This window comes from Myxocyprinus asiaticus, chromosome 31, assembly GCF_019703515.2.
Source record: "Myxocyprinus asiaticus isolate MX2 ecotype Aquarium Trade chromosome 31, UBuf_Myxa_2, whole genome shotgun sequence".
In the NCBI taxonomy this organism is placed as follows: domain Eukaryota; kingdom Metazoa; phylum Chordata; class Actinopteri; order Cypriniformes; family Catostomidae; genus Myxocyprinus; species Myxocyprinus asiaticus.
In genome coordinates, this window is record NC_059374.1 from 42,333,855 (window position 1) to 42,347,091 (window position 13,237).

The window sequence follows — 13,237 nt, forward strand, 5'->3', positions numbered from 1 at the left end:
TTATTTTAAAGACACAAGCACATTTATTAATCAACACATTTAACAACTGCTGTTCAGTTTGAAATAAAAGTATTTTGGCATCTTGACATAAACAAAATTTCCCATTCATCCAGATTTAAATCGGAATATTTTTATCGATTAGAAAATTGATTTATTGAAGATATTAATAGTGTAACGGAGCTTTAGTAGTCGCTACGTGCTGGTTGCGTTTTTGTTCCTCTTTCATAATTTCGTCCTGTATCCAGGGCAGGAAGTTACCAAGCCTGGTATAAACTCCATATTTGCCCTCGGCTGCACACCTCTCTCCCCAGCTAACCACTCCGGCCAGAAACCAGGTACCTCTGTAGTTGACTATGAAGGGACCGCCGCTGTCCCCTGTACAGGCGTCAATCTCTGCCATTAGAAACCCAGCGCAGAACATGTTGTCTGTGATCACCTGTTCTGTGGACTGGATGCAGTTCATCTGATCCACTACCGGGAGCACCACCTTCCTCAGGAACCGTGAGGAGCCATGCATGTAGCGTGTGGCGCCCCAGCCCGACACCAGCCCGTGTTCGCCTGGCTTCAGTAGCCGTTCTGCCAGGAGGGCGTTTGGTAGGCACGCGGGTGTGGCGTAGGGGCCCCGGGTCACGGGTTTGGACAGGTACAGCAGAGCGATGTCACTGTCAAAGGTGTATTCGTGGAAATGAGGGTGGAGCACGACTTTTTCTACCTTGATTTTCTGCTCGTCCTTGTCGGGACGCATCTTATCGTAGTCTCCTGCAAATACACACACGAGGGAAAGTTTTAAAGACATTTCCGGGTCATACTTCACCCAAAAAACAAAATACAGTTTGCAAAAAGAAAATGAAATCATTTTTGGGAGTATTAATTGATTTTGCATTGACATTATTGTCATGAATGTTTTTACAGCAAAAAGTTACTATAATACAATTATTTTGAATCAATTAAATCTTCATAAATTAAAGGCAGTTCAACAAATTCTACCATGTAGTAATATTACTGTGCCACTATATATATATATATATATATATATATATACACACATACAGTATATTTAAAAAAATCTTAAAATTATGTATGATTCTACAGGTAACTGTCAAGAAATTTCCAGGTCATATTTCACCCCAGATAACCCCCCCAAATATTTTCAAGTATTCCTCCGGTTGGAGGAAACCTATTGTTTTTGTTAGTATTATTATTATTATTCCTGTAGCTCTAAATTGCCCAATAACTCAAGATATTCTTGGTAAAAAGTTTTGAAATTTGGCACATTGATACTACAGGCCACGAGTAACTAACACACCAAAAATGGCCCACGTGAGCCTATAGGTGGCGCTACAGGCCATGCCCCAATTTGTCCATTTTCAAAGTGATGCCATTTCCACCCCATATGTATGTATGTGTAGGATACATGTCTTTCAATTTGATATTTATCAGAAATGAATACAATACAAAATGGCTGAAAGGTGCGCATGTATGTAAATGTCCACATTGTCTCAATGTCCACGTCCAAAAAATCTAATGCCGTTTTGACTAATGTTTAACAGGCTTCAAGATGACATCACTCTGAAGTATTGTGCAAAATTTCACCTTGATATGTCAAACGATGACAGAATTACAGTTTACTATTATTTATCACTAACGCTAAAATAATGCTTTACAAATCCGCTAGTCATAAAACCGATACTTTGATTCAATCACCAGTTCATATGAAGACTCTTGCAATGTTTAATAACAAATTAATGAAATGTTGTGTACATGTGTGAAGTACATGTCTCTGCCATGTCAATCTTTACATAATTGGCAGTTTTGAGGAGGAATCCGCATTGCTGCTTGCAGCTTTAATTTTATATATATTTTCAATAATGAGTATATATATATATATATATATAATTAAAATATATATGTACATACAGTAATTACACACAGTAACTTGTACTTCTACTAATCATAAACTCCCATATAGTTTGATGTTTAGTGTGTTCATAATGCTTCAGTATGCATTTTTATATAATAATAGGTGGTTTGCCAGAATACTCATTAATGCAACATGACACCTGAATAAAAGGTCAAGGGTCACTTCAGACAAATGACGACTCACCGATGGTCACATGGTCTGGCGCTTGCTGGAGGCAGTGTGCGGCCGTTACAACCCAACGCTCATTGATTAGAGAACCGCCACAGAACCCGTATTCATCCGCACGACGAAGTAGAACCTAAAGTGTATAAACAAACATCTAAAGGAATATTCCAGGTTCAATACAAGTTAAGATCTATCGACAGCATCTATCTGTACAGTAACTCTCTTATACTGGAAGTCTATAGGGCAAGTGTAACATGATAAACATTAATGATACATTATATGTGTTGGCATGGGACTAGTGTGATAAAATCTTACTAACTTTTTCTGAGCAAAGTTATTTTGAATATTTCATCTTCAATGTCATGACCAGGTAAAGCCATGAATCATGAAAACATTAATGAAACGTGAAAGGATGCAACAATGCATCATTTATTAAGGTACGGTTTTGGGCACCTGCCACGGGCTCCCGCCCTGACCCTGCAGCTGACCTCCAACGATGCGTGTGATGTCACTTCCTGAGTGAGCCAGTTCATCCAATGGGTGCAGCATAACTGATTTGTTTGCTGGTGGTGTGGTCTGGTTTGTTGACAGGTGAGTGGTGTTGTCTGGTGTACTTCTGTTTTGATGTAATAAGTGGGAGGAGTTTCCCAGTGAGTGGGTGTGGTTTATATAATCAGTGAATGGGTAGGCGGGGCTTATATCATCCAGTAAGGAGCGAGACATGATCCCACCATTCCACTGTTTTCCACAGGGATACTGCACTACCACACACACACACACAAGAGCAGAGAAAACACATCTGCAATAGTTCAGGTAACAGGTATGAATGTATACTGCAAAAAAAACATTTACGGTAAAAACACAGTTCATAATCGTATAAATGAAAGAAAAAAAACATTGGTCGGCTAAAACATCCCAAACTGCCTTCTATAAAGGTAGAAATGCACTAAAAAAAACACCAATTCAAGTAACATTAAACATTTCCCAAAGTACAAGTGAGAGAATGAAAGAAATAGTCTCAAACTACTTATTAAGTAGAAATGATTAGGGAAACTGCTTATAGTTGTAGACCTAATTGTTGTTATATTGCATATTACTGCATTTTATTTCATGTTTAATAAAATACATTTCATCCTCATCAGAAGTGAATCCCCCTTCTTTGTGTTTTTTATTTTATGCATATTTTTTATTTGCATTGTCCGCTAAGGCTGTACATTTTAGTGGTGCACTGATCAGGAAATTTGATGCCGATACCGATCTCCGATTTTTTTGGTAAAAAGATCGGCCGATACCGATTTTTCTTAAAGTGCCCTTTGCCACACTTTTGCAAGTTATATGCTGCAGTTATATGTTTATGCTCCACACAGTAAAATTATGGTAACACTTTACAAAAAGGTAACATTATTAACACTATTTAACAACATTACTGTAATTAACATGAACTAATGAACTTAATGTTACAACATATACTAATACATTTTTAAAATCAAAAGTTGTATTAGTTAATGCACATTAATGCACTATGAACTAACAATGAACTAACAATGAACTAACAATGAACAATTGTATTTTTTTAACTAACATGATGATTAATAAATGCTGTACAAATATATTGTTCACTGTTTGTTCATGATACCTAATGCATTAACTAATGTTAAAGAAATGAAACCTTTTTATTGTTACCAAAATTACATAAAATTACATTAATTGTGAATTTCAAACATTTATTTGTATTGAAAACAGTTATGAATAATTTTGTTGCCAATATCAAGAGGTCATTGTGACATACTGGCAACCAAAAACCATGAGAGCATCACACACAGTAGAGACACTTTCAAAAATATGACAAATATATCTATTACAAGCTCCAGTGAGAAATCATTCATATTTATGATTTGTTTACTGCCTTTGGCATCTTGTTGTAATACAAATCAATAATTATTAAACAAATGCGTGAAGATGCGGTGCCGTTATTGAAGGTTAAACAGTTATATCTGTTATTAGTGGTGTTGTGACCAATATTAATCTTATTTAAATAGGGATCCTCACAGAATAGTGCTGAGATGAGTGACTGATGATGAGATACTGAGAGTGCGCATGTTTGATTGACTCCGAGAGCGCTCGTGTTAAGGGGAGAAGCTAAAAGCATTCATGATTGCTCAGTCTCTGTCAATCCACACACCGTCTGATTGTCACGACTCGCGTTACATCACGTGTACTCAGATTTGTATTTGCATGTTTATTTGTTGTTTACGAAGATCATCCAATTTCGTGCACCCCTAATTTATTTATGTATTTATTCAATTATTTGTATATCACCTCGCACATTTAATAATTTATATAATCATTTATTCTAACATATATGGATTTATATATTTATTTATTTGTGTATTTATTTCTTTATTATTTTTGCAGGTTTCATCCTCCATATTCTCCGCAATTTTTTTTTCTCTCTCGGGCAAATATGTAATTTTTTTCTCTATTTTTTTTTTTCTTTGATTTGTTTTTTTCTGTGACTTTTTTTCTGAATTCGTTTTTAATCAGATTTTTTTTTTCTTTTAATTTTTATTCTCAATTGACAACAGGTGAGAATTTTATTTTTTACTTAGCTAACAATTAGCATATTTTGCCAACCTTGGCCACCAGGTGCCACTATCTGAAAACATAAAATCTTATGCTTACAAGGTGACAGAATGCCTCTGGTACTTTATCTGTTGATTTATAAATGTATAGTTATAGTATAATACAATAAGGAGAATGTTTTGCAAATCTTAATCAAGGAAAAACATATAATGATAGAGAGTTTTCTAATACATTGTGTATAATACAGTTGATGGTTTGATGACCTTCACTACATTCTGTCACCTTGTCAGCATAAGATTTCATGCTTACTGGTTGGTACTACATGCTAACTGTTAGCTAGCAAGAAAAATTTCTCAAGTTATGCTACGGGAGCCCAGAACTGCAAGATGAAAAAAATTTCACTTGGTGATTTTTTAGTGCCTTCCTACAATGGTGTTTTAGTGCCATGCAAAAAATAAATAAATAAAAAAAATTAAGATTTCTGATTGTTTGATGACCTGTTGATCATACTTAACATCGAATGCCATATAAAAAATGTAACCTGAGTTATATTCATTTAATTGTGGGATTTCATGTATTAGAAGACTCTCTAACATTGTTTTTTCTTGAGAAAAATTGTCAAAATATTCTTATTGTATTAAACTATTATTTTATTATATATTATATCATGTGTTGACTCTTGAGAAAGAAAAAATCAGAGCAAAAAAATGATGAGAAAATGTTAAATAAAATAATATTCCAGATGGAGAAAAAAAAAGCATCAGAAAAAAAAAATTTCATATACAATTTTATTTTTTCAATTTTCAATTTATTTATTTTTATGCAAAATAAAAAATAATGTGCTGAGAATTTTTTGGTTATGTAGGACATAGGCTCAGGAAGTCACTAAGACACACATTTTTTTTTTTTTTAACCTAGTAAAATGTTTTTCCACCTTGCGGTTCAGGGCTTCTGTAATTTGTTTTGACAAACCAGACACCACTTTTCCGTTTGGTGATGCTAGTGCAAAACCTCTCCACCAAGAGGCGAGTCTACAAACGTTAGCAAAACAAAGCATAACGCAACGCTACACTGGCGAGAAGACCGGAGGTGGTTCTTTTTGAATGGATGTCTATGGAGGAGATGCTTCAGTACGCTGAATAAACTAATTTTGTGAGAAAACAGCTCATTACTTAATGAATTGACTGCCTGTCCGCTACTCTTCAACATGTTTTACAGTAAAAAATCCTTTTGGAGTGAACTATGTGTGGAGATTACTATGATAAAATGTATGTTTTATAAGAGAAGTCAGACAAGTTTGCGACAGGTGTCGGTTTACGATTCAACCCATTTATTTGTATGGTGTCTGCAAACGGTGACTTACTGTCGTAACACTGAACGCGGCTCATTGACGTCAGGGCCATTTTATGATTGGCTTAGAAGACTCATGTGAATCAAGTTGACCGTTATGTTCTCTCCGTGGAGGTTGATATCTCAGTATAAAAGAATCTCTAGCTAGTGTCACAGAAATGACACCCTTCAATTTTAAAGTTACAAAATTTACAGTTTTCTTTTTTAAATTTTCTCCCCAATTTGGCATGCCTAAATGCCAATGCGCTCTAAGTCCTCGTGGTGGCGTAGTGACTCGCCTCAATCCGGGTGGCGAAGGACGAATCTCAGTTGCCTCCGCGTCTGAGACCGTCAATCCACGCATCTTATCACGTGGTTTGTTGAGCGCGTTACCGTGGAGACGTAGCGCGTGTGGAGGCTTCACGCTATTCTCCATCCACGCACAACTCACCACGCGCCCCACCGAAAGCGAGAACCACATTATAGCGACCACTAGGAGGTTACCCCATGTGACTCTACCCACCCTAGCAACCGGGCCAACTTGGTTGCTTAGGAGACCTGGCTGGAGTCACTCAGCACACCCTGGATTCAAACTCGCGACTCCAGGGGTGGTAGTCAGAGTCTTTACTCGCTGAGCCACCCAGACCCCAACTTTACTGTCTTCTTGAAACTACTGGAGCATTCTGACAAATAAAATAGCTTTTTTTTTTACACATATAGATAAGAAAGTGTAAAGACGCAAATCAGTCAAGCGCATGCATTCAACACCGCAGTTTTTTTTTTTTTTTTAAATAACTGTTCAACTTAAATATTAATGGAACAAATATATATATATGTACTGTGTGTGTGTATGGAAGTTGCATTTGAAAGGCACCTAGCACAAAACTTAGCACACTTATTTTGAATAATGTGTATGATGCTTCTGTTTATACCTGCTGGATTGCAGCTCCGTCCGTCTTCATCTAGTTGGTAACCATCTGCACAGCTGCAAACGATACTTGCTGTCTGATGTAAATGACTGCAGTAGTGTAGACAACCTCCGTTCTTATATTTACAGTCAAACATCTCTGAAGAAAACACATTCAGTTACCCTTTAACATCATACCATTTTTGACCTAAGTGACTTTTTAAAGTGTTTAAATTTAGAACCTGTTTCACAGAGTTTGCCGCTGTACTGTGGAGGACAGAGACACTCGTGAATGCCGCGGTTCTCCCTGCAGATTCCTCCGTTCAGACACGGGTTAAACTGACACAGATTCAGATCTACACATGACACCAACAAATGTAGTTTCATCATAATCTAACAGGATTAAGTCATAACTTTGATTTCATTAATATCGTTTTAAAAAACAGATGAACTACAAAGTGACAGTACATGCAAAAAAAGGACTTAAACACTTACTCTGATATCTGTACCAAAACTCCATCTGAAAGATAAGTCAGAAAGAAGAAAATTGCTAAACTATAACAAGAACAAGATCATATTATTGGGTGTTTCTTTAAATGTGCAGTAAGCGATTTCTTCATGGAAAGGTATGCAAAAAAATGTTCTTCTCCTTTATTAATGAATTAAATGTCCTGAGATATCTCACCGGTCTCTGTGACAGCTCTAGACTCTGTAAACAGCAAACTAAAATGTGTCCGTGGGTCGCAGTCTCTGGCGCTTTCTGCCTGTCAATAATCTTTGCATGTTCTCATGGTATTGTAGTTGCAGCGAATTATTGAGGCTTACTGCCATTTTTATGCCATGTTGTTTATAACAGTTGTCAATTGAGGGCGCTATTTTGCTGCTGTTGTATTTAACAACCGTTTCTGCTCTCAATAAAGCTCATTTGGTATCTTTGGAGTTTGGGGTTTTGGAAAGAGGGGGCGTGGCTAATCCAACGTATCAGTCTGGTGAAAGTAGAACAGCTAAAATCGCTTACAGCATCTTTAACTTCAATTTCATGTCTCAGGGGTTTATTTTTGACTTTTGTTTTGTTTTGTTTTATGAAGTTCATATTAAAACTGACGTGGAAACCTTTTAGTTTTTGGTGCTTTTCATATTCAATATTAAACTATGAAACTACATTATGAAAATACATACATAGTGTAAAATGTTGGCTATGAAATTAGCCTTAGAAAGACAACGTTAAAAATGTAATTTCCATTAGCATCATTTCCAGCACAGAATTCTATTTAACACAATACAGGAAGTGCTGGAAATGACACTGGTGGGAATTTTCAAGACTTGAATTACATAAATCTCCTGTGATGCATGTACATACATTGTTGGACATTGTTAGTAGACAAAATAAATAAATAAATAAATAAACGAGAGAGTGTGAAAACATTTCTTAACGAGACTTTACTTTCTAGAAGTCTACAATGCTAAAAGTGCCAGAAATTACAGAAAAACCCATATATTCTTAAAAATAAAAGGTTCCAATTAGAACCAAAAAGGGTTTTACAGTCTGATGTCACATGAGAACATTTTCAAAGTTCCACAAAGAACTTTTTATTCTCTAGTTCTTTCGAAAACCGTACATGTACTGATGCTTTAAAAAACAAAACAAAAACTGATCTGAAGAATCTATGAGCAGTTTTAATTCTCCAGAGAACCATAGCAACACGATAACCATATACAGTGGCAAGAAAAAGTATGTGAATCCTTTGAAATTACCTGCATTTATGTGTAAATTTGTCTTAAAATCAACAAACACAATCTGTTCGAACTAATAACATAAATTATTGTATTGTCCTTGTACATATTGAATATCATTCAAACATTCACAGTGTAGGTTGGGAAAAGTATGTGAACCCCTAGGCTAATGATGCCAACAAAAGCTAATTAGAGTCAGGAGTTGGCAAACCTGGCATCCAATTAATGAAACGAGATTGGAGGTGTGGGTTAGAGCTACTTTGACTTATAAAAAGCACTCAAACATTTTGAGTTTGCTGTTCACAAGAAGCATCTGCTGACGTGGACCATGCCTCACAAAAAACAGATCTCAGAAGACCTACGATCAAGAATTGTTGCTTTACATAAAGCTGGAAAGGGTTACAAAGTTATCTCGAAGAGCTTAGATATTCATCTGTCCACAGTTAGACAAATTGTCTATAAATTGAGATGATTTAGTACTGTGGGTACTCTCACTAGAAGTGGCCGTCCAGCCAAGATGACTCAAAGGGCACACCGCAGAATGATCAATGAGGTAAAAAAGATCCCTAGAGTGACAGATAAAGACTTGAAGGAATCATTGGAACTGGTTAACATCTCTGTTCATGAGTCTACTATATGGAAAACATTAAACAGGCATGGTGTTCATGGCAGGACACCACGCTGCTTTCCAACAAAAACACTGCAGCACACCAGAAGTTTGCGAAAGACCATCTTGACACTCCACAACGCTACTGGGAAAATGTTTTGTGGACTGATGAAACTAAGGTTGAATTGTTTGGGAAGAACACGCAGAAGCAGTTCTGTAAGGAAGAATGGTCCAAAATTCCTTCTGAACGTTGTGCAGGTCTAATCCGCATCTACCGGAAATACTTGATCAATGAGGTAAAAAAGATCCCTAGAGTGACAGATAAATACTTGAAGGAATCACTGGAACTGATTAACATCTCTGTTCATGAGTCTACTATACGCTGCTTTTCAACAAAAACATTGCTGCGTGCCTGAAGTTTTCCAAAGACCACCCTGACACTCCACAACACTACTGGGAAAATGTTTTGTGGACTGATGAAACTAATGTTGAATTGTTTGGGAAGAACATGCAGCACTACGTATGGCATAAAAAGGGCACAACATACCAACATGAAAACATCATCCTAACGGTGAAGTATGGTGGAGGGAGCATCATGATTTGGGGCTGCTTTGGGGCCTGTAAGCTTGCCACCATGGAGGGAAAAATTAATTCCCAAGTTTATCAAGATAACCTACAGGATAATGTCAGGATTGTTGTGCGCCAGCTGAAGCTCAATAGAAGTTGAGTGATGCAGCAGGACAGTGACCCTAAACATCGAAGTAAATCCACTACAGAATGGCTACAAAAGAAGAAAATCCACCTTCTGGAGTGTCCCAGTCAGAGTCCAGACCTTAACCCAATAGAAATGCTGTGGAGTGACCTCAAGAGAGCCGTACACACCAGACAGCCTGAACTGAAGCAGATCTGTAAGGAAGAATGCTCCAAAATTCCTTTTGAATGTTGTGCAGGTCTAATCCGCAGCTAATGGAAATACTTGGTTGAAGTTATTGCTGCCAAAGGAGGATCGACCAGTTATTAAATCCAAGGGTTCACTTACTTTTTGTTTTGAATGTTTAATGGGATGTGTTCAATAAAGACATAAAAGATTATAATTGTGTGTGTGTTGTTAGCATAAGCACTTTGTAGTTTGTCTATACTTGTGACTTTGATGAAGATGAGATCACATTTTATGAGCAATTAATGCAGAAAACCAGACATGGTTCTTGATAAGAACAGTGTTCTATGTTGAACCTAAGAGCCTTTGAAGAACCTCTGTTTTTAAAAGTGTAATTTGTGCTCTCTGTAAAATGGATTTTTTTGTTTCAGATCAGTAATGAATAAAATGTGACAGAACCGTTTTCTCTTTGCTTTGGAAGATCTCAGCAGCCTCTTCCTGCGAGCACAGCTCTTCATAACACTCCCGCTCCAGATTCCCAGGTTTCATCTCCTCCAGAAAGCCGTTTGCTCGTCGGGTTCTGAGCAGATGAGCCGCATCACGCCTGTCCATGAACACTGAACATGACATAAAAATTCATAAACATTTCCTATTAGACAGACAGACATACAGACAGATAGACAGACAGCCACACAGATAGATAGATAGATAGATAGAGATGAAGTCAGAAGTTTACATACACTTTTTTTTTTAACCACTCTACAGATTCAGAATTAGTAAACTATAGTTTTGGCAAGTCATTTATGACGTCTACTTTGTGCATGACACGAGTAATTTTTTCAGCAACTGTTTACAGACAGATTGTTTCAATTTTAATTGACTATATCACAATTCCAGTGGGTCAGAAGTTTACTAAGTTAACTGTGCCTTTAAGCAGCTTGGAAAATTCCAGAAAATGATGTCAAGCCTTTAGGCAATTAGCCAATTAGCTTCTGATAGGAGGTGTACTGAAGTGGAGGTGTACCTGTGGATGTATTTTAAGGCCTACTTTCAAACTCAGTGCCTCTTTGCTTGACATAATGAGAAAATCAAAAGAAATCAGCCAAGACCTCAGAAAAAAAATTGTGGACCTCCACAAGTCTGGTTCATCCTTGGGAGCAATTTCCAAACGCCTGAAGGTACCACGTTCATCTGTACAAACTATAGTACACAAGTATAAACACCATGGGATCACGCAGCCATCATTCCACTCAGGAAGGAGACGCATTCTGTCTCCTAGAGATGAACGTAGTTTGGTGCGAAAAGTGCAAATCAATCCCAGAACAACAGCAAAGGACCTTGTGAAGATGCTGGAGGAAACAGGTAGACAAGTATCTATATCCACAGTAAAACAAGTCCTATATCGACATAACCTGAAAGACTGCTCAGCAAGGAAGAAGCCAATTCTCCAAAACTGCCATAAAAAAGCCAGACTACAGTGTGCAAGTGCACATGGGGACAAAGATCTTACTTTTTGGAGAAATGTCCTCTGGTCTGATGAAACATAAATTGAACTGTTTGGCCATAATGACCATCGTTATGTTTGGAGGAAAACGGGTGAGACTTGCAAGCCGAAGAACACCATCCCAACCGTGAAGCATGGGGGTGGCAGCATCATGTTGTGGGGGTGCTTTGCTGCAGGAGGGACTGGTGCACTTCACAAAATAGATGGCATCATGAGGAAGGAAAATTATTTGGATATATTGAAGCAACATCTCAAGACATCAGCCAGGAAGTTAAAGCTTGGTCATAAATGGGTCTTCCAAATGGACAATAACCCCAAGCATACCTCCAAAGTTGTGGCAAAATGGCTTAAAGACAACAAAGTCAAGGTATTGGAGTGGCCATCACAAAGCCCTGACCTCAGTCCGATAGGAAATGTGTGGGCAGAACTGAAAAAGTGTGTGCGAGCAAGGAGGCCTACAAACCTGACTCAGTTACACCAGTTCTGTCTGGAGGAATGGGACAAAATTCCAGCAACTTATTGTGAGAAGCTTGTGGAAGGATACCCAAAACATCTGACCCAAGTTAAACAATTTAAAGGCAATGCTACCAAATACTAACAAAGTGTATGTAAACTTCTGACCCACTGGGAATGTGATGAAAGAAATAAAAGCTGAAATAAATCATTCTCTCTACTATTATTCTGACATTTCACATTCTTAAAATAAAGTAGTGATCCTAACTGACCTAAGACAGGGAATGTTTTCTACGATTAAATGTCAGGAATTGAGTTTAAATGTATTTGGCTAAGGTGTATGTAAACTTCTGACTTCAACTGTAGATAGATAGATAGATTGATAGACAGACTGATAGATAGATAGATGATAGATATAGATGATAGATAGATGATGATAGATAGATAGATAGATAAATGATAGATAGATAGATGGATAGATAGTTCGATAGATAGTCACCTGTAGACTGTAGGGCTGAGTTTAGATGTATTAACAGAAGAATCACACATATCACTGATTCAGACATCAAGAATCCGCAAATGATCTGCTGTAAATGAACCTGTTTACATGTGAATTAAAATCATAAAAAACACTGAAATATTTATTGACCTCCTCCAACTCTGCTATTATTAAATGTTAATTTTTTCCATTTTAAACAGTCTATTTTGCCACAGATGGTACAGCCTGTTCATTTTTTTTTTCTAAAATAACTGTTTCCCCCTCAGTATCTAGAGTTGATCATAGACATTTACTCACCTTGTTCAGTTCACTGTATGTTCCACTCTCCACCTTGGTTTAAAATCAGTCTGAAGGAGGTTAAATTAAACTATTTTAATGTTTCTATAGAGAGTTTATTTGACCTCAGATGAACCTGTTATGATGCCAGCAGCAGCAAACATTAGACCTCTCGTTTAGTTGGTACCAGTGATAAATAACAGTATTTGTATTGCGCTATAAAATTGACCTTTAGACAAGCACAATGTTTACATGTGCGCGCACACACATGCTACATTTCCTGCATACACTCTTTTAAGGCACATTTTACATTAGTATAAACACTTCAATATATCCACAAGGTGTGCTGTTATTTTAACAATAAAGCTAACACAATTAATCC

The 13,237-nt window shown here is 37.0% G+C and overlaps 1 protein-coding gene across 1 annotated transcript; it reads right to left on the reverse strand.

The window, feature by feature from the left end:
• LOC127422599 (coagulation factor IX) lies at window positions 1-13,035 on the reverse strand. Its single transcript, XM_051666263.1, has 9 exons — window positions 12,877-13,035; window positions 12,580-12,679; window positions 10,583-10,740; window positions 7,401-7,425; window positions 7,148-7,261; window positions 6,931-7,065; window positions 2,540-2,847; window positions 2,105-2,219; window positions 1-759 (listed from the first exon to the last, which is right to left on the reverse strand). The coding sequence occupies exons 2-9, from the start codon at window positions 12,644-12,646 to the stop codon at window positions 164-166; spliced, it is 1,518 nt and encodes a 505-aa protein (XP_051522223.1). The 5' UTR covers window positions 12,647-12,679; window positions 12,877-13,035; the 3' UTR covers window positions 1-163.
• Window positions 13,036-13,237: the final 202 nt, after the last annotated feature.